Raw genomic sequence first — 24,734 nt, forward strand, 5'->3', positions numbered from 1 at the left:
ATAGCCTTTCCTGCTTGTCGGGACTTGTTCTGATCACGTTCGGTGTCTGTTTGCAAATTAAAGCCCCATATCCATCACTTGCCTAGTCCTAGTCATCATCACCCCCCACAGAGTTTAGCCGTTGCTTGGTTACTGTTTCGCTCATTCTTCTCCCTGAAATCATCTTCAACCTACCTTGCCTGTCAAAGTTGCTTATGTCAATCAATTTGGCTCTAAAACATTTGATTTAAGGAAGGTAGTGATGACATTTTGCGATCCCACAATGTTTTTCTTGTTTTTTCTTCTGCAACACAACCTGTAGCAGATTTGTGACTTCACATCCATAATGTCTACAATGCAAAGAACAAGAAATTACTGTTGTGTCTATAAGAACAGTGAAAAACAATTAGGACCTGGAACATTTTTAATGAACACATTGCATAATCATATTTCCTCACAACACTGCAAAATGCAACTGCAATGAAGCAGTCTTAAAGAGGAAAGAGGAAGGGGGGGGGGGGAGGAAGATTAAAATACTCATTTCACATCATGTGACAGAGTATATTAAAGTAAAATTACAAGGGACATATTTTATGACATTCTTATTTTTCACTTCATTTACGCTGAACTGCTTCACAGTTTTGCATTTCTAAACGGCAAATCAAATGAAAACCGTTGCCATCCGAGGCGAGTGTAAATCAGTGACGACACACGATGACGGTGACGACGATAATGCTGGCAAATGACGACGACGACGACGACCAGGGATGCTCTGAGGAAGAGGATGACAATCAGCTGGATCACATCTTAAGTGTGAATGGGTCTTCCCCTCTGTTTTTGTATTTTGGACACATCGTCCAAAGAACCGTAGGAGTGTGGCACAACTCTGCAGCTGTAGGAAGGTGACTGCGGTTCTTGGTCTATTGCAGTGCTCTTGAAGAAGAAAGCGGGGAAAAAACTCCTTTCCCAGATGTTGCAAATTGGCGCACGCAGGAAAAAAAAAAAAAGAGAGTTTGTGAGGCTCTGTTCAAGTCCAGTTTAAAATATAGTCTTCTTTGTCTTATTCTTCTTGGGGTCCAGGGTCCTAAATGTCCATGTGAAACAGGGGGGAAAAGAGATTGGGAAGACAAGAAAATATGTTGAGAAGCAGTTATCAAAAGACATCAAACATTTCTTTATGTGATTGTTGACACTTAGGCATTACAGTTCTGGTTTCCCATGGAACCAAATTACTGAATGGGGATGCACTTGCACTTTTGATGCAGAACTCCTTTGCCTTAAGATGGCACAAACCCTGTTTCTTTTACTAATGGTATAGATCTGTTGAGTTAAAGTAAAGATTGGATGCGGAAGCATTAACAGTAATTTTTTTTTTCTTGCTTCATCAATGGAATGACTTGAGGCTAAGTTTCCTAAATGGATCCATGGCTTACTGCCAACTTTGGATGACACTCAAGAATATTGTTAATGCTCTCTGACAACCATTTCATGTGAGACAATTCTTAAGATTTAAAAGTGGCAAGAGTCGTTCGCCCCAAGCAACGGGCACATGGAAATGCCTAAATTGAATACAAGTATGAACCAAGGTGTAGGTGTACTGATTGTCATATAAACAACAATGATCATGGAGAGTTTTTACAGGTATACAATGTACAATTGTAACTTAAAAAGACAATAAACAATAAACTAAATTGATAACAGAAGAAAATTTTGGTAAAACCCTAAGAAAGCAAAGTCAAACCCTTTGATGTCAAGTTAGGATAGAACTGGGCAGATGCCCTTACTTCATTTGGTAGTCTTACCATTCAACACACACAGTCATTAGATTAGCAGATGGGAATTTAGTCTCATAAAAAGGACAGTGGTTCCGTGATGATCGTGAGATATCAAAATGAATGAAATCACTGTCACCAACAAGTGGTGTTCTCTCACAAATATATTATGATATTAGCAATGTAACCACAAAATCTTCATCATTAACAGAAAATTTGAAAAAAGAGAGGAAATGATACAGGGATACACAGACAGTCAAACATACGATAATTTACAATAAGTGTGTTGTTTCTATTATGATATCTATGAACATATATACCACATGGCCAGTATACCATTTCAAAATTGTGTGTGTTCTGAAACATTTGTCTATTTGGAAAGTGGGCAGTTGAATATACTAGCCATCTTACTAATTTTGATTTAAAAAGAATTAATCATAAATTTCGACTGCATCAGTTTTACTTCCACATCAAACCAGAGAATATGCAATTCAGACTTTTGTCAGGCCTGTAACACTGATGATGCCTTTAATGTGTCAGAGGTATACTCTGAATAAAGGACAACTCTCCCCACTCCTAACCAACTTGACATCAAAAGTGAAAAAAGAAGAAAACTAAAATAAAAAATAAGAATGAGAATTGTAATCAAGGAAGAGGTTTCAATTTGCTTCAAAATGCAAAATGCGGTGTGCAGAAATGATCATCTAAGAGTTGATCAAAAACATGAGAACTTGCAGATGAATGTAACAGCAATTTTGACATACATGTACCTGATAACTTCTTACAAGTGACTGAAGTCCAAAGTTTTCCACATGTCAATTGCTCAGTGAACTACATAATTGGTAACTGCACACTGACTTGACTTTGAATCTAACCAAACCACTACAACATTTTATACATTTGTCTTTTCTTTTGGTATCCCCCCCCCCCCCCCCCCCCCCCGGAAATATGGCTATGCAGCAGATATCTCCCTTGGCTCAATTAAAAAAATAAAATAGATAAAAGTCAGTCTCATCATACTTGTGCTTAAAGGGATGGTACAGTATTGGTGGAGATGAGAATTTGGCTTTTAAATTTTTTGTGAGATACCAAGAAATAACTTATGAAATAGTACAGAGCATACCATTTTAAGAGGAATTCAAAGTTTATTTGGTGAAAATTATCTCATTATCTCACCAAAAAAAATGTCAGAAACCTGAAATTAGGTCTCAACCAAAACTATATGATCCCTTTAAATGCATTCCCACAACATGTTCAAGTTGGCATTTAAATCCATGGAGTCAAATCAGATGGACAAAAGGTAAAAGTTTCATGAAAATTGGGCATAAAGATACAACAGTGTATAGAAAGTTATGGACTCTTTAAGACGTCACATGTTTTCACTGAATACGCACAAATTCATCATCTCACATCACTTCCTTTGGTTTGACACAAGAACATAATCAAAATGTTTTTGGCAATGTTATGGCAACTGCAAGCCCTTTGTTCCTATATCATTGTTGCTAGGTGATAAAAAGAGAGCAAGAGTTTGATGCTCAGGATACATCTTATCCATAGTGATTTCCCAGAAAAAAAAAAGAAAAGAAAAGAAGAAAAAAAAAAAAGGAAATAGAGTGAAGTTTGCATGTAGTTCAATGTAAGGTCACAACAATCTCACATCTGCCAATTTCAGTACATATGGTTTTGACTTTTAAATCAGTGATATGTGAATACTTTAAACTTCAAAATCCTGTGACTTCCTTGCACTCCTTTGGGTCCAATCTATATGGAACTTCCACCATTTTGTTCCCATTTTGTCACTTTATTTGTTTAAGCCAACCCGAGCACGTCATGGAATTGTATTCAAAAGGGCAAATCCTGCTGCAAAAAAGCAATGATCCCTAAATGGTAGTACATATATTAGTCACGTATCGCGGCATTCTCTATTTTTGTGAACTCACTAAAATCTATCCAGGCACAATGACACAACTTCACAAGCAGATAATTTGAAAGATAGCACTATCTCTTGGAGTCGACAACAAAAGCAGTGTCATAGCTAATGAAATGAACAAAAATTCTAATTTCACAGCAATGACAACACAAGCATAAAATATGTGTCGATCACCCTAAAATGTACAACAAATTTGAGGTACAGCAAGAAAGCATTTCCATCGATCATTTCATTAATCATTTGCCACAAGAAGAGGAAACAAATGCAGATTCAAAATTACCTTCAAGACGTGGGCAAAACAAAGAGTTACCAGAAGTAGAAGAGAATTAAGAGAAAGCAAAAATGAACATACAAACAAATTCACAAATTGCAAAGGACAAAACACAAAAATCATTCATTCCAGGAAGAAGAAAAAAAGAGAAAAAGGAGGGAAAAATATCATGCTATCAAGAAGAAATGGAGCATTCTCTCATGCTATAATCATACAAGATGAATGCATGAATGTATGCATACAAAATTGTCATTCGCATCTTTGACATCATGACTGTACACGTGTATACTGTCAGTTTTAGAACAAAGTCAGTTTTAACACAATAGGCTTACCCCTGTCCCCCACCCTCCCCTATTCCTTCATCTACTGAAATGATAATATTTCACATTATACAAGGAGGGAACTATTGATTGTAAAGTGCATGGTTCTAAACATTCACTCTTAACCCTATTTTAACTGGGCTATTTGAGACAAATTCCCAACCCCCCTTCAGATCTTGGCCGCCGATAGTGCAATCGCCGCAAAATTTTGCCTGAAGATAGAGTTGGATGTCAACTACAAGATTACATGGTCATACAATAGAAAAATATTGACTTTCTATTTTTAGTAAATTAATTATGCAAATTTATGCATGAAATCATATTTTCACCTATAACTCCATTAAAAAGACTGAAGGACTGCTAAATTTTTGTGTCAGAGTTCCTCAAGACACATTCAACAATTTTCTTGTAAAAAAATTGCACAATCGAAATTAGTTTCTTTTGTTTTCTATTGTTTTTATTGCCAAAATTTGTTGCAGGCACTTTTTCAAGCTTATCTACGTTAGAATTTATTAATTTCAACAGTTAAAAGTTGAAATAATCTAATTTATACCAATTTAACAAAAAAACAAAAAATTGCATTGGATTTGCACACGATATCATGAATTTGAGCTGTTTTCGGGTTGACATGCATATGCAAAACATGATGTAACTTCAGAACGCTGTACCCGGACGTCGCAAATTTGGTCTCAAAATATGCGGGAGACTTAAATGAAAAAAGTCATGAAACGACGCGGCAAAATCTTTGCGCGTTGCAGAATTGTAGCGTGAAATGTCGGGGGGGGGGGGGGTCAATTTGACGACTCCCCAGTCAGAATAGGGTTAAAGAACGTTTATTTCTTTGGGCAGTACTTTGAATATCCAAATAAACAAATATATTGAAATAGATAAATAAATAAACAAACAAATCAATAATAAATACAGAAGAAAATAAAGACAAGAACATTCAGGAAAGATAAATATATCAACAAAAGCATTAAAAGTAAATAAGAATCAAGAAATAAATATAACAAAAATCAAGAAATTATACAAAGATATATAATAATCATGTGTACATACATGTAAAGAGCATGCACAAATGTGCAGATATATTCACATACACAGACGAGGCCTTCAAAACACAAGAAGAAATACAACACACGGGGGGGGGGGGGGGGGGGGGGTGGGGAACAAATTAAACACATACTGCTGGATACAGTCTAATAGAATGATTGTGTTAAACACAACATTGTGTCCTGCTACAAACAACATTACTCTGTAAATAACACTGATTGAAGAATCATTTTCCTCAATGTTTGTTACAAACAGTAATATTCAATCTTACCCTACGAGACACAGTGGATCGTATCATTTTTCCCATTTGTACGGCACTGGCTCTTAAAGACTACATGCCCTCCATTTTGGAATGAGTTACACTCGTGACTACATGCCCTCCATTTTGGAATGAGTTACACTCGTAGCTTAGCCAATTTCTTAAAATCCTATGTTTGATTGTCCTAAATGTACCCTGATCAATAGGAATATCTTTGTGTATTCACAATGAAGTCTTACTCAGGCGACTATATTCAATTGACCACATTGTTACTATTAAAGCTCTGTAACAAACATGTATGGTGTACATGTACCTTCAGCGTTAATCATGGAACACTGTATATTCTCTGTGTGTGTGTGTGTGTATTATCTAACTTTATCACTTTCCTAACATTTTGTGTTCTCATATGTTTCATCATTTTTCATCACTAATACATTGTAATAAACTCCTAAGTCATTACTATGGAGCCTAAATTCTACAAGCTTCCAATTTTATTAGGTTCTTCATGTTACACAGAATTCATATATTTGTTTATTTCCATCCGAAATTGGTTATTTTGAGCTGTACTTCTCTCTTCAAATCAAATGGAATATAAAATGTTGAATTTGGAACAAGAGATAGATAAAAGAAAAAAAAAAGGAGGTGGTAAAGTCTTCGTAACTGTACACACATCTCTGAATGAATGGATCTTCTCACTGTTTTTTTTGTACCCCCCGAAATAAAAGTAGACTTTGTAAAAGGTAAAATGTGAATTTCTGAACTGAAAGTACCACCATGTTGTAGTGTGAGAAATCACATACAGACATACAATGACAAGGTAATGTCGAACACAGAATGGATTTTGCTCTATATCAGAGAAGCGTTGTCTTGAAAACTCAAATTTCCAGCATTTCTCTGTATCCTCTCCCTGTGTGCCTGATGGTTAGTCTAAAATCAGTTTCTGATAGAATGTAAACATGTTCTACACCGCCTTACTGGCCATCCATGTTTTCTCATTGTATCTTTCACATATTTGTGACCCGCTAGAACAAAAGGATCCAAGAGTCTGGGAGGACGATTTTCTGAAAATGACATGGCATTATTCTCTTACTCTTCCGCTTTAATTCTGTATATAACACGACTCATAAAAGTACTTGGTTGTGGAGATATTGGTGATTTTAGTAGACCACGTCGAATGGTCTAGGAAATTAGCGTTTTGAGAAAACCACCTTTAAAGTTTTCTTTCCAACACAATCATGATCAAGGGGAGGTACAACAGTTTTCACCTCTTGACAATAGAAGGTATACTCCTAGCAACATCCGTGATGTTCATTCAAGCTTAGTGCCAGCGGTCTATGCACGAACAATCATTAACCAGGGTGCCACGCACTGATCAATAAGATCACTCCCTCGCTGCTAGGGGCGGAGTCTATCTGTGGCGCTAAATCCAAATCTTCGGACATGTTTCTGTTCCATTGAAAGTCAGAAAATCATGGCCCAGAAAAACACTAATATCTTGCCTTTCCTTTGATCGTTTAACTTCAAAATTTCGGCAGATGATAGATGATACATTACACTACAAAATTATGCAAAACACAGAAATCCGATCGTTTTGACCGATTTTGATGATCCGACTTCAAACTCAATTTTCTCGGCTCAGCCGTCAGCAACTTTAGGATCCTTTTGTTGTGGCGGGTCACATTTCATATCCGTTTTCCATGACTGCTCTAACGATTCTAAGATTCCAGAAACATGATGCATGTGAGACATATAAGCAGCAGGTTAGTCTAGAGCATAGAAGCACTGAAAAACACAAATCAATAGTAGCTAAACTTAAATAATTCAGGGTTACACTCAATTATAAAGAGTCTGCATACTGGCTCTGTCAGAAATGAGCACTTGAATACACGTAAAAAGCTGGATGTCTTCTGTGGCATGCACAGAAATTCAGAATAGGCAGGTTTGTGATTGCAAAAAAAGATGTTGATAAAACTGTGTGCAAATATCTATATTGTGAACTTCAACTTCAATGCTGTTATAAAAACAAATGCGGAACCAAAACTGATAAATGAACTGAAAGTATTTTTCAGTGTACGCTGTGAATGTGTGTTAATCATTAAAAACTGTAAAAAGAAAAAAAAAATCATATCTGCAAATCAATGAACTCAAACCAAACGTACTGCAATGGCTGTATAATTTTGCAATTGGGATTAAAGATGCTGCCAAATTTGTTGTTACCTCTGTGTAGACGGATCAAACGACCATCTCTTGCTGAGAGTTCTTCTACAAAAGTTACCACACCAGAAAACACCAAAAGGTATCACAATAGACATTTACGGACACGAAAAAAGATGTGGCGATGTGTTTCAACCCACATCGCATGTTCTACTATCTGTACATGTATATATGAATATATATACAATCAGGATAGGAGATGAATAGATAGACAATTGTATGAAGGAATACCGCAAAAGATACAGATTGATATACATGCAGATGCATGCCATGGTATTCGGTGACCCACAGGGTACATCAAACTTGATTGACACATGGGAAATGGGTGTCATGGATGTGAATACAAGTTATCTTGAGGGTGACGAAATGATGTCTCGGATAATCATTCTGGGTGGGAAGATATTATGTGTGGATTAAAGAGAAAGTCTGAGAAGGAACCGCAATTTTGTTGATCCGGAGACGGTGTGAGGTGCTATTAGTGTGATTGTGTGATCAATAAGTGAATTTATGAATAGTGCTAAAGGTCAAATCAATTTTACAATGTTGAATGCTGTCTCATTGGTGCTTTTTACAGATAATTCCCACTGAGTATTCATTCTGCAAATCTCTCTTCCCATCTGTAAGCCAGGGTTACCGAAGTTTCAATCTGCACAGGAGAATTTAATGTAAGATTATTTGGATTTGGACAGTGTTCATACAAGAAATGTTGTTCAAGGTGTGACACCCAACTGGTGTGCTAATCTGTTTGTGCGTGTGAACACTCCACCTTCAGATCTCTGGGGGTCAATGAGCTAGTCATTCATATGATTCAAACAAAATTGTCCGTCTGTCTCTGTCTTTCTTGTCTGTTTATCTGTCTGTTTATGGGAAGAGGTCATGTTGGACTGCTTCCACTACAAACCAGCACCTGCAACTGGGAAACCATTACCAAGAACAGGCTGTTTGATTTGGATCCCTTGTGACTTCACTCTGGGAATGTTTGCATTTTTGTACCTTAGCTGCTCCGTCTAACTTAACCCGTTGAAGACGAGTCCAGAGTATACTCGGGCAGGAGTCTGTGAGAAATGTATGTAGCAAAATCAACTCGTCCTCAATGGGTTACTCTCCACATGGTAATACTAAGAAATTATTACCTCCGCCAAGGGAGGAGGTTATGTCTTTGTTACCGTTGGCTTGTTCGTTCGTTCGTTCGTTTGTCCATGTGCAAAATAACTCAAAAAGTAGTTAACGGATTGGGATGAAACTTGCAGGAAAGGTTGAGAATGACAAGGTAACAAACGATTAACTTTTGGTAGTGATCTGAGAATTTTTGGGAAATTTATGAAGGATTTTGATATTTTGGTAGGTAGGGTCAATGAACTTGGGAGTTCAGGCTGCGCGTATTTGAGGTTTGCATGCGCGCACTAAAGTGCGTGCCAAATGGTGCGTGCTCTAGTTTCTGCTGGGGAGAGACGCGCCGCGTATCTGAGGGTTTATGACGTAACAAAGGCTTCTACATTGGGAAATCGGGCGATTTTTCAGTGGGTGAAAATCACTAATCTCTATGGAAGAGCAAGATCATCAGTGGAAAGTAACTGCTTGGTGGAGGTCTGCGCTCTCTGAGTGCTTTTCTAGTTTTGAATGGGATTTTCTCATGTCCATTAATTGTCTGTAGTTCGATGACAAGTACACACACAGATGAAAGGCAAACTAAACAAGTGTACCAACAACAACAGCAAGAAGGGGATTTTTTTTTTCCTGGTCTTTGGGGTGTTTGCTTTTTTGAGGAATGAGGATTTGAGGAATGGAGGAGCATTCTGAGTCAGGTCAATGTCTCAGCTTTTCATCCTCTTCAGCAGATTCATGCACTGTGAGGTGAGGTGAAAAAGTCCACAGACATGCAAGCCACTATCAAACTCACTGTGATTTAATATTGGACTTGGGGGACAGGCTCCATGCAAGTTTGAAACCATTTCATATTTTCATGCAAACAAGACAGCGAGACTACACTCAAAGCGAACGAGCTGTACGATCAGACACACGATTGGGACGAGGCCGAGAATTCTCTAGCTATTTCACCAAACACATGTAATCAGGATTAGAACTGAATGTTACAAACACAAGAAGGCATGCTTGTCACGTCACCACGGAAATAACTAACAGCAAGACACGGTGCAGCTATTTTTTTCCATCTCCTTTTCAAATGGGCACAGCTATGCATGAGTCGATCATGGCAGTCCAAACTTACGAGAGACACGGCACGGAGTCTGCTCTCGTCGCGGACGAAGGGAGGGGGAGGGGGTGGTTGATTGTGATGTGTGAGCGTGTGGGATTGCCTAAAGTGTGTGTGTTACTCATGTTCCCAGAATGTGTACAGTGTACGTGTGGTCCTTTGATTTCCTTTCCCCCGGGCTTCTCTCTCTTTTTCGCTCATACCCTCCCCCCCTCTCTTCAGGCCGCGACCCAGTGGGAGGTCAAAGGTCAATCGCCCTGGCTGAACAGCTTGGGGGGCTTCATGAGAATGCTCTTCTTCCTGTGGAATGCAATTTGCACGCCCCACATTCTGTGAACACAGGTAGGTAGAGGGGGGGCAAGTATCTCAAAGAGCACCCATGAAAACAACACAGAATCGGTCACATAGTTACGAGAAAGAGAGAGAGATAGAGACTCATTATTAAAGGGAAGGGGGTGCCCTAGCGGCAACGCCCCCTTCCTAGTACTGGTGTCCAAATCCACAGAGATATTTTTCCTGCAAGATTTGATGCCATCATGCATTAGAATTATTCTACACTTTGTGCGCAATATATTCCAACTTTGATTACATCCGTTGGGAAAGGGGGATTTGTTGGTTTTACAACCAGAGCTTCTGCCTTTGCTCAGTTGAGCCCTCATGCTTGATATACTCTTCTTTATCTTTTTTTTTTTTTTTGTCATTTAGTGAGTGCAAGGTAATTGATGAAACAGTGTATGATGGCTGCTCTGCAAGCTTAATGGTGGCAGACATGCAGCTGACTTTACTTTTGTGTGTAACCTGTTTTTGAATTTCCTTCTGGCAAGTAATAAAAGCATAATTCATGAAAATTAATGAAAAAGAATAAAATAATGAGATAGATACAAATGAAGAAGTCCAAAACTATTACTCTTTTATTTAGTCTTTAAAGGCGTTTTGATATGTAATTGTTGGATAAACTGGTTTGCAATGAATCTAGCAGGTTTTTCTCCATCGCTCTTGTGAACAAAATTCCCATATAGATGCTCTCAATTCTGTGTTGTTTTGATACTTTGTATTCCCTATCATCAAATCGCTTATTTCATTTTAGATTGATTTAAAGAAAAAGTGTAACTAAAATAGACAGAGAAATACAAAGAAATTATATGGGTTGCTGCCATAAGCTTGTTCATTTACATCATTAATCATTATAATTTTTAATAGATCATTCACTTGAGATAAAGCTCATAAAATTCTTTCTCATGTTATGGTTGTCATGATAGGTTATTCTATTATGGGGGTGGGTAAAAATAAGTGTAATAGCAGCATATTTTAGTTGTGGGTGCATTAAACCAGAGTAACTAAAAAAAAATCAAGTTTGTATAATTTGATCACCGTCATATGGCAAACAAACTTTCAAGTACGTTTGAAAGACGAGAATTTGTGGATCAAAGAAAAAGAAGATTTCCAAAGTCCACCCCCTTCTTTTTTTTGTGTGTGTGTTTAATTTTTTAAACTCTGATTCAATTCTTGAAAGAATAGTATTCACACGATCATTTCACAAAGCAATTATGATAATAATGAATATTTATTCTTTCTCTTATTTGAGCTCAACAAAATTCATGCCTGTTTACTTTAAGTCACAGGGGAATCTTGAATTTTTATGGAAAGTTAAATTTACTAACTAATAAACAAATATGTGGACAGAGTGGAAAGAAACAAAACTATTGAAGGTTAGATGCGGGAAAAAAATGTAAATGAATAAAAAAAAAAAAACGACAAGAGAAAGCATGATGATAAAGCAAATGTAATGATTAGATTTCTGTGGCAGATTACTGGATGAGCAACAGTTTGCAGCATTTCTGAATTACACGTGTATTAGCTACTCTCTAAACATCCTCTTCAGCAATGATAAATATTACATTAAAATTTCAGAGTGAAATGGATATGACATAAAGATACAGTGGCATGTTAATCAGGGAGATTGTTAGGGCTTCAGCCGTGATGGTACACTACGCTTTCAAACTATCACTGCTTACTACGAAAGCCAGCCGACTGTAACAAACCTACAAAAAGTCATAAAGGCGGACTATAATTCACTGTCACTCCGATGCAACATGGATGGTATGCTAAACTACCTCAAAAAAAAAAAAAAAAAAAAAAAAAAATCGCTATATCCATCACATGATTAATTAAGATTTGCAATAATGTAGCTCATCTTTCTCACAGATGGTGCAGGTGGTACTGTACATCCACCACACACATGGTCAATTTCTCTGGAGAATTAACTCCACACCACCTACACACTTGATAAAGATGTTTATGTTACATACACACTCCTTACTTTTGATAAAGTGCATCTTGTGAGATGTTTCAATAAAAAGGCCTAAAATGTGGAAGGAAATGGGTCTATTCAGCATTTCTCTGCTTCACTGAATGCTATTGCGACTCTTGTCTTGTTTAGAGCTTGACCTGACTTGCTTTAAGACAGCTTGCTTTCAAAGCAGCGAGCCATAACAATAAACCTTCGAACTGAATCTGTTATTGACCTGATGCCATTTTGACAAGAGCAGATTTGATCAGAGATGAAAAATTAGCATTTCTACTTTTAATATTACCCTATCATGGAATTTATTCTACATCCCATGTGTGGAGTCTTGCCTTCAAGGATTTGTGAGGATTTTCCCCCATAATTTTTTAGTCTTACTCTTTTCTCTTACACTGGCAAAATTACCTCAATTTTGTCTGAAAGCCACAGAATATATATATATTTTTTTTCATAATCATGCTAATATTGAAACTCTTTGTAAGTCTAGGACAGATTAAAATTGGTTTTACCCTATTTCAAGGGTGCTGGCTTCCAATTAGACTGAGGCAGCTCTTGCATCACTAAGGGCTTTGAGATATCCAAATTGGCTGCCAATAATTGAAATTTCAATATAAGTATTCCCTTATAAGTAGTGAAAATATTGAAAATAATTGATGGTTTTTACCATATATCGAGGGGGCTGAATACGAATGCGGCTGATGCAGTCCTTGCATCCTTGAAGGTTTTGAGCTCTTCAAGAAGGCTGCCCAAAATTGGCCACCAAAAATATTGACTATCTCAAAACCCTCAAGGATGCAAGAGTTGCATCAACCAGATTTGGATTTAGCACCTTCAAAATAGCGCAAAACCATAAAAAACAAAAAACATTTGGTGGACGGTAAATCTATGTTTTCAGCTTCTGGCACCCAGGCTATCTGAGACAGAGAGTGGGAATCATTCCCATTGGTTGATGGGAGAATGGGGCGGATGGTGGAGAGGGAAGAGGAGGAGGAGGAGGAGGATTGGTCGGGACTTACTTTGATCCTTCCACGGCCTTGCGCTGCTCGTCCTTGAGCTTCTGGTTCTCGTCAAAGGCCTCCTTCTCCTTCTCAAAGTTTCTCCTCTTCTCGTCCAGGTCACGCTGCTGCTGCTCCAGCCCCTTCTTCATCTGTTCCAGACGCTTCTTCATCTGCCGTCGTGACAAAAAGAATGAATGGTTTGGTTACAATTCGTTATTCTGAAGGTTTCTCAATCCGAAGGTTCGTTATTCTAAAGGTTCATAACTCCGAAGGATCGTAATTCCAAAAATGAAATAAGGTTCAGTATTCCAAAGATTTGTTAATCCAAAAAAAAAGAAAAAAAGAATTGCTAGCCCAAAAAAGATTCATAATTCCGAAGGTTTACTTCAAAGGACATTTAAAAATGATCGAAGTTTGTGTTCCCCTCTCAAATTGGAACATTTTTGTAGATTTCTTTCTGATACTTTGCACAGATTGAAGGAATTGTAGATATTACAAGATATGCAGTGCAATATTCAGAGGTGCTAGATCAATGATGACGAAATGATCAAACAGATGGGAAAATCAAATAAAAGCAAACCACTGAACAATAATTGATAGCCGTCACTGTGACCACTGTCCAGCTCATACTAATGACCACTGAAGTGACCACTGTCGAAGCTCTTGGGGGACTCACGTCGGTCTCCGAGTCCTCCAGACCCTTCTGCTTCTCCTTGACCTTCATCTCAAAGACCTGCTCCATCTCCGACTCCATCTTCTTCATCTTCTTGTCGTGCTCTAGCTTCTCCTCCTCAAACTGGGCGATGGGGTTCTTGGAGCTGGTCCTGTGATGAGGTGGAAACGATCAAGCCATGACATTAGACACCATGAAATCTACCGCAAACAAATCCCCAAATCATACTATTGGCTGAAAATTGCAGAGAAACCCTCATACATTGTACCTTTGTCTAAACTCTGAGAATACAGTGTACTTTTAATATGATTGACAAATTGCCCTTGATCGACGTAATAAGCACCGACCATTCAGTGTTTCAGTAGTAGTCCTTGATATCTGCTGCTACATGGATAAGGACAAGAACCAGCACCAGAATTGACTGTTGGACTAAAGCTTGGTAGTCTAGTACATATGACGTCTGTCAAGTAATCAGGAGATTGTTAGTTAGAATCCAACCCAAATATGTACATGTACAGTATATACCAAAATAAACTTTGCGTTAATCAACATTAACGTTTCATTAACGCAAGCGCTTTCACCTGAATCGTTAGTAACGCAAAGTAACGATCGGGAAAATTAACGTTTGTAGTAACGATGAGTAACGATGAGTAACGATGAGTAACGATCCGTATCGCAAATTAACGATGTTTCGTTAAAATTAACGATAGGTAACGCAAGAACTCACGCGAGATTTTGGTTTTGTAACGAGACCTGGTGAAAGGACGACGTAGCCCCTGCCGAGTGTAGCGATTTAGCGTAGTCTTTTCGCGAATCGAATCACGATTTCGCGCATTGTTAATTTGCGACCGGCGTCACCAAAAACGCACGCCGGGCCGCCAAAAAAGCCGGATGTTTGCCTTGAGTTTTGAAAATGAACAGCGGTAACTATCGGCTCCGTAAGCTGCTAGAATAAATGTCAGATGTTTGCCCTTAATTTTGGAAATGAATAACGGCAATATTCGACTCCGTATTATACAAAAATAAACGTCGGATGTTTGCTTATACTTTTGGAAATGAATAATGGTAAGATTCAGCTCCGTACGGTGCTGAAATTAATGTCAGATATTTGATTTTGCGTTCGGAAATGAATAAGGATGAAATACGGCTCCGGAAGATGCTGAAATAAATGTCGAATGTTTGCTTTGACGGTCGAATATAAATGATAATGATATTCAACTACGTACGATGATAGAATAAATGCCGGAAATTTACCTTTACGTTCGGAAATGAATAAGGATAAAATACGGCTCCGGAAGATGTTGAAATAAATGTCGAATGTTTGCTTTGACGGTCGAATATAAATGATAATGATATTCAACTACGTACGATGATAGAATAAATGCCGGAAATTTACCTTTACGTTCGAAAGGAAATAACAATAATATTCAGCTCCGGAAGATGCTAAAGTAAATGTCGAAATATCCCTTTGGCGTTCGGAAATGAATAACAATAATAATCAATTTCGTACAACGATGAGATAAATGTTGGATATTTGCTTTTACTTTCGGAAGTGAATAGCAACAACATTCGGCTCCAGAAGATGCTGAAATAATTGTCAGATAATTGTTTTTACGCTCGGAAGTGAATAACAGTAATATTTTGCTCCATACGATGCTAAATAACTGTCAGATGTTTGCTTTTATGTTCGAAAGTAAATAGCAATAACGATCAGCTCCGGAAGATGCTAAAATAAATGTTGAATGTTTGCTTTGGCGTTCGGAAATGAATAACAATAGTATTCAACTCAGTACGATGATGAAATAATTGCTGGATGTTCGCTTTTACGTTCGAAAGTAAATGGCAATAACATTCAGCTCCGGAAGATACTAAAATATATGTCGAATGATCCCTTTGACGTTCGGAAATGAATAACAATGATATTCAGCTCCGTATACAAATACGACGATGAAATGCCGAATGTTCGCTTTTACGTTCGAAAGTAAATAGTGCTCAATAACATTCGGCTTCGGAAGATGCCAAAATAAATGTCAGATGATTGCTTGAACGTTCGGAAGTGAAAAGCAGTATCGACATTCTGCTCCATAATTAAGATGCTAAAAAAATATCAGACATTTGCTATTTAACATTTCGAAATGAATAACAATAACATTCAGTTGCGTTTGATGTTAAAGTAAATGTCGGATGTCTGCCTTGACGTTTGAATGTGAAAAACAGTATTACATTCGGCTCCGTGCGATGCTGAAATATGTCAGATGATTCATTTCACTTTCGAAAGTGGACAGCAGTGACATTCGGCTCCTTCGATCATAAAATGAATGTCGGGTGTTTGCTTTTGAATTTGGAGATGAATAAGGGTATTATTCAGCTCCGTACGATGCTAAAATAAGTAACAGATTGTTGTTTGTACGTTTGGAAATGATTAACGGTATCAATCGGCTCATAGATGATAAAATAAAGAGCGGATGTTTGCTTTCACGTCCGGAAGGTGTTAAAATACTTGTAAATGTTGGATGATTGCTTGAATTTCCATCAGAAATAAATAACGGTAACTTTTCCCTCTTTACGATGCTAAAACAAATGTCGGATGTTTACAATGTCTGCAAATGCTCCCACTTTCTCATTTCACTCACTTCAGTAATACTTGATATTTATTTTTATATGTTTAGGACCGGTAGTTTTGCTTGTTTGTTTTTCTTTTCGGGCCACCACAAAATAAAAATCAATCATTTTGGTGGCCCGATCGGGCCACCGAAAAAAAAGTTAGTGTGGAGCCCTGGCCTTTTGTGGATAAAGTGTCTTGCTGAAAGGCAAATATCGCGGGCTTCGAGGGGATTGAAACCGCGAACCCGTACCATTAAATTGATTCTGATTTTACTTGTATTTGACGGTCAACTTTAGATAGCTTTTTTTTTTTTTTTTTCGATACAGCTGGGGCTCCATGCGCATTTATTTACAACAACAGTATAACTTGTAATCGGAAGACGAGCAGAAAGAATGTCAGCACCAGGAGTAATCGCATCGGGCCGAAAGGGGAAAAGGAAAAGTAATATATCCTGAATCTACCCCCCACATCGACAAGAAGACAAATGAAAAAAAAAAAAAAAAGAAAGAAAAGAAAATGAATTGACCCACATGACGCATAATTTTGGAAAATCTGCGGGATATTCGTTATTTCATTTTGCTGTGTTCAAACTATACACCAGTATAGCTTTTCGAGTGTGATTTTAATGCGAATGAATGTTCTATGGACTTTAAGTTTATAATGCGAAAGAGGGTAACTAAACAACAATTAATGAAATTGATAACGCCAAACAATAGGAAATTTTAGAGTGCAAGAAAAATAAGACGTCCCGGAAGTACGCCAGACATCATAATTGCTTTTTTTGTTCCTTTCTAGCTCCACAGCATCACCTAGGAAAATCGATTTGACCAAGAACAAAAGCGCGTCCCTCTTTTCTTCCTGGGCAATTACCCCGGACCCTTCCCCTGGCCCTAATCCTAACCATAACCCAAACTCCTCACCCTAAACCTAACCCTAATCTTTACTCTAACCTTACCATTAACCAGTATTCGGGGGAGGGGGGGGGGGGGGTAATTGCCCTCTGGGGTTAATTGCCCGGATTAGGTTGCAACACACAACAAAAACCTCTTCCCTAGCCCTACACCTTCCCGATCTCCGTGTGTTGTCAGGTGAAACGACATGTTCAAATACAAGAATAAAACAACAGTAGGTATTGATTGAAACTCGACACCCATTCATGCCAGCCAGGCCAGGCTGAAATGTAACTTCAAAGCACATTCCGACAGCTGGCTGGCAAAACCACATGGCAAAGGAATTTGCGCGCGCGTGTGGATTGCTCAATAAAATTGGAGGGCCTGGGAGCGGGAAAACAAGGGTGATTACTGAGTAGTCTGAGTTATCAAAAGCAGACCTTTCGAACAATTGCAAACGTCATGATACTATTTTGTCTTCCTTTTGGACTGAAGAAAAAATCACAAAGACGAGTTGAGTACACGTTGTATCACAATTTTTTACATAGCCATGCAAAACGATTACTACACTCAAGTCTTGACAAGAAGAATCAATATTCCAAGACAAATACAAAGCAGCCTCGGGTACTGACGGTGACAAGAAACGCCACGCATTCACGATGCACGTTGGGGAGCAACAGAGAGGTGGGAAGAGATTGCTCCCTGGGAGCAACATGGAGTTGGCAGGGAGGGGTGATCCTGGAGTTTGTGAGAACTTCCCGATACTCCGTGACAACAGGGAGGTGGAAGAGAGACACTCCACCTCCCTGGTGACAACACGATTGTGACGATCTCAAAGCATGGACCCTACCACGCCCAGCAAATCTGCGTGCTATTTCTCAAAATTTGAAGGAACTTTGTCTCTGATCTGTTGAGTTGTTTTTGCTGAATATCAGGAGCTTTTCATGCCTGACGTTCAAATGGATGGTTGCCAAAAATTTCATAATCTATAAATCTGTCAGTAATTTATTTTAGGCTGTTGATGCTGCCGTAAAAACATTAGAAATTTCATAGGAACTAGTCAGGATAAAGACAAAAAAAAAAATCTCCGCACAAAACAAATACAAGTATTTTTTATGGTCATTGCTAGTCAAATTTGTGTTATACAGATATGATTAAAGCAATAGGTATAGTATTAACTATTGTATTACAAGTAGTAACACTTTCATGGTAAGTTTGACGTTTTAAACGGCTATATTAAGTTAACAAAAATCGCAGGAGATTTTTTTTTTTTAAGGAGTGCAACCATTTCTAAACGTGAAGGCATGTTTCATGAAAGGGGAAAAAAGAATCAACGTTTGTAATCCTGGGTCTTCGACTTGAGCTATCTTTAATTAAACATTCCTTCTCTGTTCATCTCCAAGACCCCAGACTGTTCATGACCTCCGAGAATGCGCCAGTACGCGCGGTTTCTTCTGTTGATTGGTCTCTCTCTCTCTCCACCCCTCCCCATTCCCCACTCTAGCACCTTGGCATCGTGGGATTTTTCATGTTTCTGGGTAAACTTTCATGTGAAGCGTGCCTATCAAGTCACCACTTGACTCACCTGCTGGCAGTGTAATAATGCGAGCAGAAAGTGGTAGACATGTTCTTCTGCTGCAGCTACTTTTACTGCCGAAATACTCGGCTTTGTCACCACACACTACCACCAGTTATTCGGCGAGACACACGTTGTGACTTTGTGTATTGGAATATAAATGGACTTTTGCACCTTCCTGAATTGAGTAAGTGTCTGACAGTTGTTGAAATCGTGACATCGCTAACGTTAGACAGTCGGCGTTAGTTTTAGGCTTGCGTATGCGTGATTTCATGGGTTCAATGTTCGATGGAATATGCTGGCTGTGGGGAAAAATGTGGCTTCGAAATTTTTGCTTGCCCGATTCCATTGACTGCGCCCATGAGTACAAATTTGACGACCATGACAACACGACATTGCCAGGGGAGTTCTGCTCAACTACAAAATCTTTTCGGCATTTGATATCGCTATTTAAATGCCTTCCGCCGGCAGGAATTGTCCGTAGTAAATATTACGAACGACAGTTACTTAACCGAGGCATCTCCGAGTCTCGCAATTTCCGAGATTTCTTGCCAGTCCACATGACAAGTCCGCTAACGCAAGATCTAAAAATTAACGCACAGTAACGATCTGTAACGCACAGTAACGATCTGTAACGATCTGTAACGATCATTCACGCACGGTGATCGTTAATTTTGTAACGCAGAAAGATTAAGGCAGTAACGATCGGCGCTTGCGTTACACGTAAATTTAACGCAAAGTTTCTTTTGGTATATACTGTATGTCTATGATTTTTTGTTAAACCATGGCTACTACTAAAAACACTGAATAATTAGTGCTTATTTATGTTGATGAGGGGGAATTTGTCAATCAGTTGTAATGAGAAGAACTTGATGCAAGAACTACTGTACCCACAGCATGCTATAAGGATTAGAACCAGCACTGGCAGTGGGGCAGAAGCTTGATAGTCTAGTGGATACACTGTACAACGCCTGTTTTGTACACATGCCCATGACTTTTTTTTTTAAAAGCCTGTTGAGGACGGGCTAATTTTGCTACAACATGCATTTCCCTATTAAACACACTTGCCTGAGCATACTTGGGATTCGTCTAATCAATGGGTCAATCATGGCTACTACTAACCCTAACCCTAACCCCAACCCCAAGCCTATTTATGCCGATAAAGGGCAATTTGTCAATAAACAATTTGACACACAAATTTATTAACTTTAGAAGGAATGGTATACTTATGGTGAAGATGGGGATTGAGGTTGTAACTTTTTGCAAGATACTTAATAGAAACCACTTATTTGAAATATTAAAGAGCATACAATTCCATGAGGAATTAAAAGTTTATTTGATGAAAATCCGTTTTGAATTGGCTGAAGTATCAAAAAACAAAATAAAAGAACGCGGTTATAAAAAGTGGACACCTCAGCCATTTCAAAACCGATTTTCATCACATAAACTTTGAATTCCTCTTAGAATTATATGCTCTTTAATATTTCATATAAGCGGTTTCTCATTATCTCGCAAAAAGTTAAAATCTGAATCCCACCTCAAGCAAACTAAACGGTCCCTTTAGACAAGGATTAATGCAAATTTGAAAGCTGCATGTCTTAAAGTCTGCCCTTTCAGAAAATCAAAGCATGCGTGGTGTGTGTGGTGAGATTTTCACAGACCACACAGGAAAACCAATTCAACCTCGACGCACTTTTACTTCCCTTTACTGTTCTGCATTTAGAACTTGTCCTTGAAATGACACTGACCACTGCGGGTCAAAGATAACAATTCTGTTTTTGGAGTAAATCTTAATCATGCCCTTGATTCGACATCAAGATCAACTAAACTTGAACAGTTCCTGCTGCTGCTGTAGTAAGCTGCAATCTTCTGGAAATCCGTAGCAAGTCCATGTTGATCTTGTGAGTTTACAAAGGGCAGTGAAAACTGAAGGTCCCACAAAGTCCGGTCATAGTGGCCAACATGCCATCCCACATCATTATTGACAAATGTATAAACCAAAGCAACCTTGACAATAGTTTGTCAAGACTGTGCTCGGCCAACCATCCTGATATTCTAAATTTCTAATTAAGCTAGTTGGCACCCAAACCAAATCTTCACAACGTCTCTGAATTAACTACAAGTGATATGAGAATAAAAGAATGCATCCACCTTCCAATAGTGAGGTACGTTTCATCATAATCTCTAACTTACATGGAATCATTCCTGTATGATAGGATATAATTAAATTCATATATCGGTATACAGCCCACTGTCAATTTACATGGCAGCTAAATGCGGCCTGAAAGCTATCCAGTCCTATCACTTGATAAAATTCAACATACTGTACATTGTATGGAAGTACTGTCGACTATGGTACTGCAATGTGCACGTTTAATTTAGTATACAGATGTGTATTCTTTTGGCCTCCCTGCCCTAATGACTACAGTAAAACCAGACATGTTCATGTGCATTTTTATTTCGCTAATTTCACGAGAGGCAAGATTCGCGAAATTAAAATGCATGTGAAGTTCCTACATGCATTGAATGCCAGTGGCTATTCGCGAAAATTTCACGCCACAAAAAAGGCCGTCGGCTCCGGTTCGCGAAAATATCTTGCTGTACAGTATATTCAACAAGGGTCTGCTGAGAATCCACTATTAAAAAAAAAAAAAACTTTCCAAATTTCGCAATCCTTACTTTCCGGCCTTCTTGGCGTCTCCCGACGTGACGGCGGTCAGCTTGCGACACCGGAAATTCTCGTAGTGGACGTTGTTGGTGACATCCTTGAGGTCCTGCATGTGGGTGCGGATCAGCATGTTGCGCAGCGGGATGAAGTCACAGTGCTCCAAGTTCTCCACTGTTTGGTGGGGAGGAAAGGGTTAAGATGGAAGAGGAGGAGCGGTAATCAAAGGGTTAGCTGGGTCATTCATGGTAGAGGGTCTAACTCACTTTTAACTACTTCAGATGATGTTTGATTAAACCTACATGTACGTATGTACATGTACATGTATGTACATTGTAACTACCTGTAGATGTGCTGTAGATGTCACTTGTTTTTTTTTTTTTTCATATGGCACATAGTGCACGATTTTTACTGTTTGCGAACTACTGCTTGCAACCTGGGACGATTCGCGTCCTTCGCAAATTGTTCGCGAGCTCCGTGAAATCAGTTACTAGTATGTCAGTCAATGAGATAACTCATTGCCCTTCTAGAGCCTATTCAAAAGTCTCACCACAGTGACAGTAAGCAAAATGATGAATATATGCAGGAAAACACAGCACATACAGTAGATGTAGCTTCACACAATTGTACCAGTGCACTTGGATGCATTGAACTCATTCACAAGAAAACTATGTATATATGAGGAGTTTGATCGTAAAAGCAGGTTAAGCGTCATTTTTACACATTTGAAAGTAAGTCCATCATCAGACAATGAAAACTAAAACTTTTCCAGTGATACATTTCCAACAGAAAGTGAGGTTTGCTGGATATAGCAAATACCCCTGCACTTTCATGTTGGGGACAAACATTTAGGGCGTGGTGCCACTGAAATACCTTCGGCAATGCCCCAGGGGTACTGCCGACCTCTGACTCGCTTTCCATTGACCTCCATTATGTGGTTGCTACCGACAACTGCGAACGGGACGCGTTCCTGTGGGTGCCAAATCAAAGAGGAGGCCAAAGATTAGACTACGTCATGTGATACATGCAGTGTGTGTCTTGTCACTTGTAATTTCCAATCATCAATGAATTTACCACAAGAAATTCAGTCTTCTGTATATGTTCATCAATCTAAACACACATTGTATGTATGTACACTGTACAAGACATTGTAAAGAGCTGAGTACAATCCTGAATGAAATTGGAAGACCATTTATAAATCATTAAAAAAAAATTGTATCTCTATTAACATCCCATGTACACAAGAATAGGTGTCCATGAACATTTACACTTTAAATTTAACACAAAACTGAACATTATTGTTTGCAAATGCAGATATGAATTTTTTGATGTCAACATTCATTCAACACAAAACATTACATCATTGCATTTTCACTTTCACAAGATTCCCTCTTCATGAGAAAAGGGAATCTTGAGTATTGTATTAGATAATGTTAATACACGGTACATGTCACTTTGCAACTAAATTTAAAGACACACTGCAAAGGGGGAACGCTGAAAGACGCCGCACGCAATCGTGCGAGATTAAAGAAGGATGGAAAGAGAAAAGAAGAATACAAATGTAAATATGCAGGACCGGCAACAGCTACAGAAATAGAGCACGCAGTTTCACACAAGGAAAAGACAGTCAAAGCATGACAAAGCAAATGAATATCCCCGTTCATCATGCCTGTCACTTTATACGACTCAATGAATATCAAATACTATAAATACTACGCCACTTTTTAAACACTGTACATGTCAACATAGAAACAAAAAGAAAAAGACATGATTGTAAACTTTTATGTGATACTTTAGGAGGTGCTTTCTGCATCACGGTAGTAAGTTTACACCCCCACACACTGAAATTCCTAAAATTTGTAATATTTGGAAACAGCTAAAAAACAAATGGGTGTCAATCCAATTCACAAAATTTTCTATTATACAATGATTAATCCCTATGACTAAGAACAGAGAAATATTTGTTAATTTAGTTTTTGCTGTTGTTTTTTATTGTAAAGACTGGGAATAGATGTCTCACACATGTATCAAGTGCATTCACTGTAAGTAAGTTTGGCCCAAAAGCATACCGGTGGACCAAGTTTTCTCATTAACAGAGATTTCCAAAACATTTTAGCAGTGAACACTTTTTATGGGTGTAACCATTTTTAATATTGGACTTGTAACCAAATGAAATTCACTAGGAGAAGCTCTCTCATCAGTCAAAACATGAACACTGCACTGAAAACACAAATTTATTCCTTCTCTTTTTTCTATTTCTTTAAAAATCAAATTGAGCCATTTCCTCATTCCTCATTCCTCATTCTTCTTCATTTTGGGAAGCTTCAATCAAAGAAGTGATCTATCCCCTCCTTAATTTATCTTCTGTGGTACAGGTTTTGCCCCAAACGCACCAAAGCTCTCCTGCCCAAAACCCACAAGGCATTCGCTACCAGGGCCACGCCAGTTTTGCAGAGAGAGGAGCGAAAACTTGAGCAGAGAAAGCAATGAGACAAAAAGGAAATGGCTGTTGCATAATCAGCCTGACAGACTTTGGGTGAATATCAGAAACAGAAATCTCCCAACTCGTTAGCATCTAGTGAATCATCCTTTCAAACACCTGTGCGACAATTCATTCACACCTTCAGGTTGAACGACCTCAATCGTAAATCACCCCCCTTTTCCCCCCATCCTGTGTCTTATGCCATCTTCACATGGTTACTCTATTCTACTTAATAGTAATCATGATTCAGAACACTCAATTTCGACAAGAGTGCTATACTGTATATCTTTTCAAAGCAGGATGTGATATTTCTTTCTAAATATGTGAAAAGTAATCTTGTTATCTTAGTCAAATTTTTGCACTTCAATTATCTATTTATTCATTTATTCAGTGGGGTGATTTGAGGAGCGTATGGGCACATAGAATAAACATAACTTTCATTATGCTCCCTCCTCCTCCCCATATTTACTAGTTACGGTGATCCTTAGCCTCAAGGATGAGTTCTATAGGGCACCAAGTGTCGCATGGTC

At 38.4% G+C, this 24,734-nt stretch overlaps 1 protein-coding gene across 3 annotated transcripts in view; it reads right to left on the bottom strand.

Moving 5' to 3' along the window:
- Window positions 1–500: 500 nt before the first annotated feature.
- LOC140232566 (septin-7-like) overlaps window positions 501–24,734 on the bottom strand; it is a 126,214-nt gene continuing 101,980 nt past the window's right edge. For 2 of the 3 annotated variants that reach the window (XM_072312660.1, XM_072312658.1), the window contains 6 exons: window positions 22,596–22,692; window positions 21,737–21,896; window positions 13,990–14,137; window positions 13,332–13,483; window positions 7,802–7,846; window positions 501–1,063 (listed from right to left, as the gene is read on the bottom strand). In XM_072312660.1, coding sequence (XP_072168761.1) covers window positions 1,018–1,063; window positions 7,802–7,846; window positions 13,332–13,483; window positions 13,990–14,137; window positions 21,737–21,896; window positions 22,596–22,692 — 648 coding nt within the window. In that variant the 3' untranslated portion in view covers window positions 501–1,017. The remainder of the gene's footprint in view (window positions 1,064–7,801; window positions 7,847–13,331; window positions 13,484–13,989; window positions 14,138–21,736; window positions 21,897–22,595; window positions 22,693–24,734) is intronic. The other variant, XM_072312659.1, reaches the window with a different exon arrangement.

This window comes from Diadema setosum, chromosome 9 (assembly GCF_964275005.1).
Source record: "Diadema setosum chromosome 9, eeDiaSeto1, whole genome shotgun sequence".
Lineage (NCBI taxonomy): Eukaryota > Metazoa > Echinodermata > Echinoidea > Diadematoida > Diadematidae > Diadema > Diadema setosum.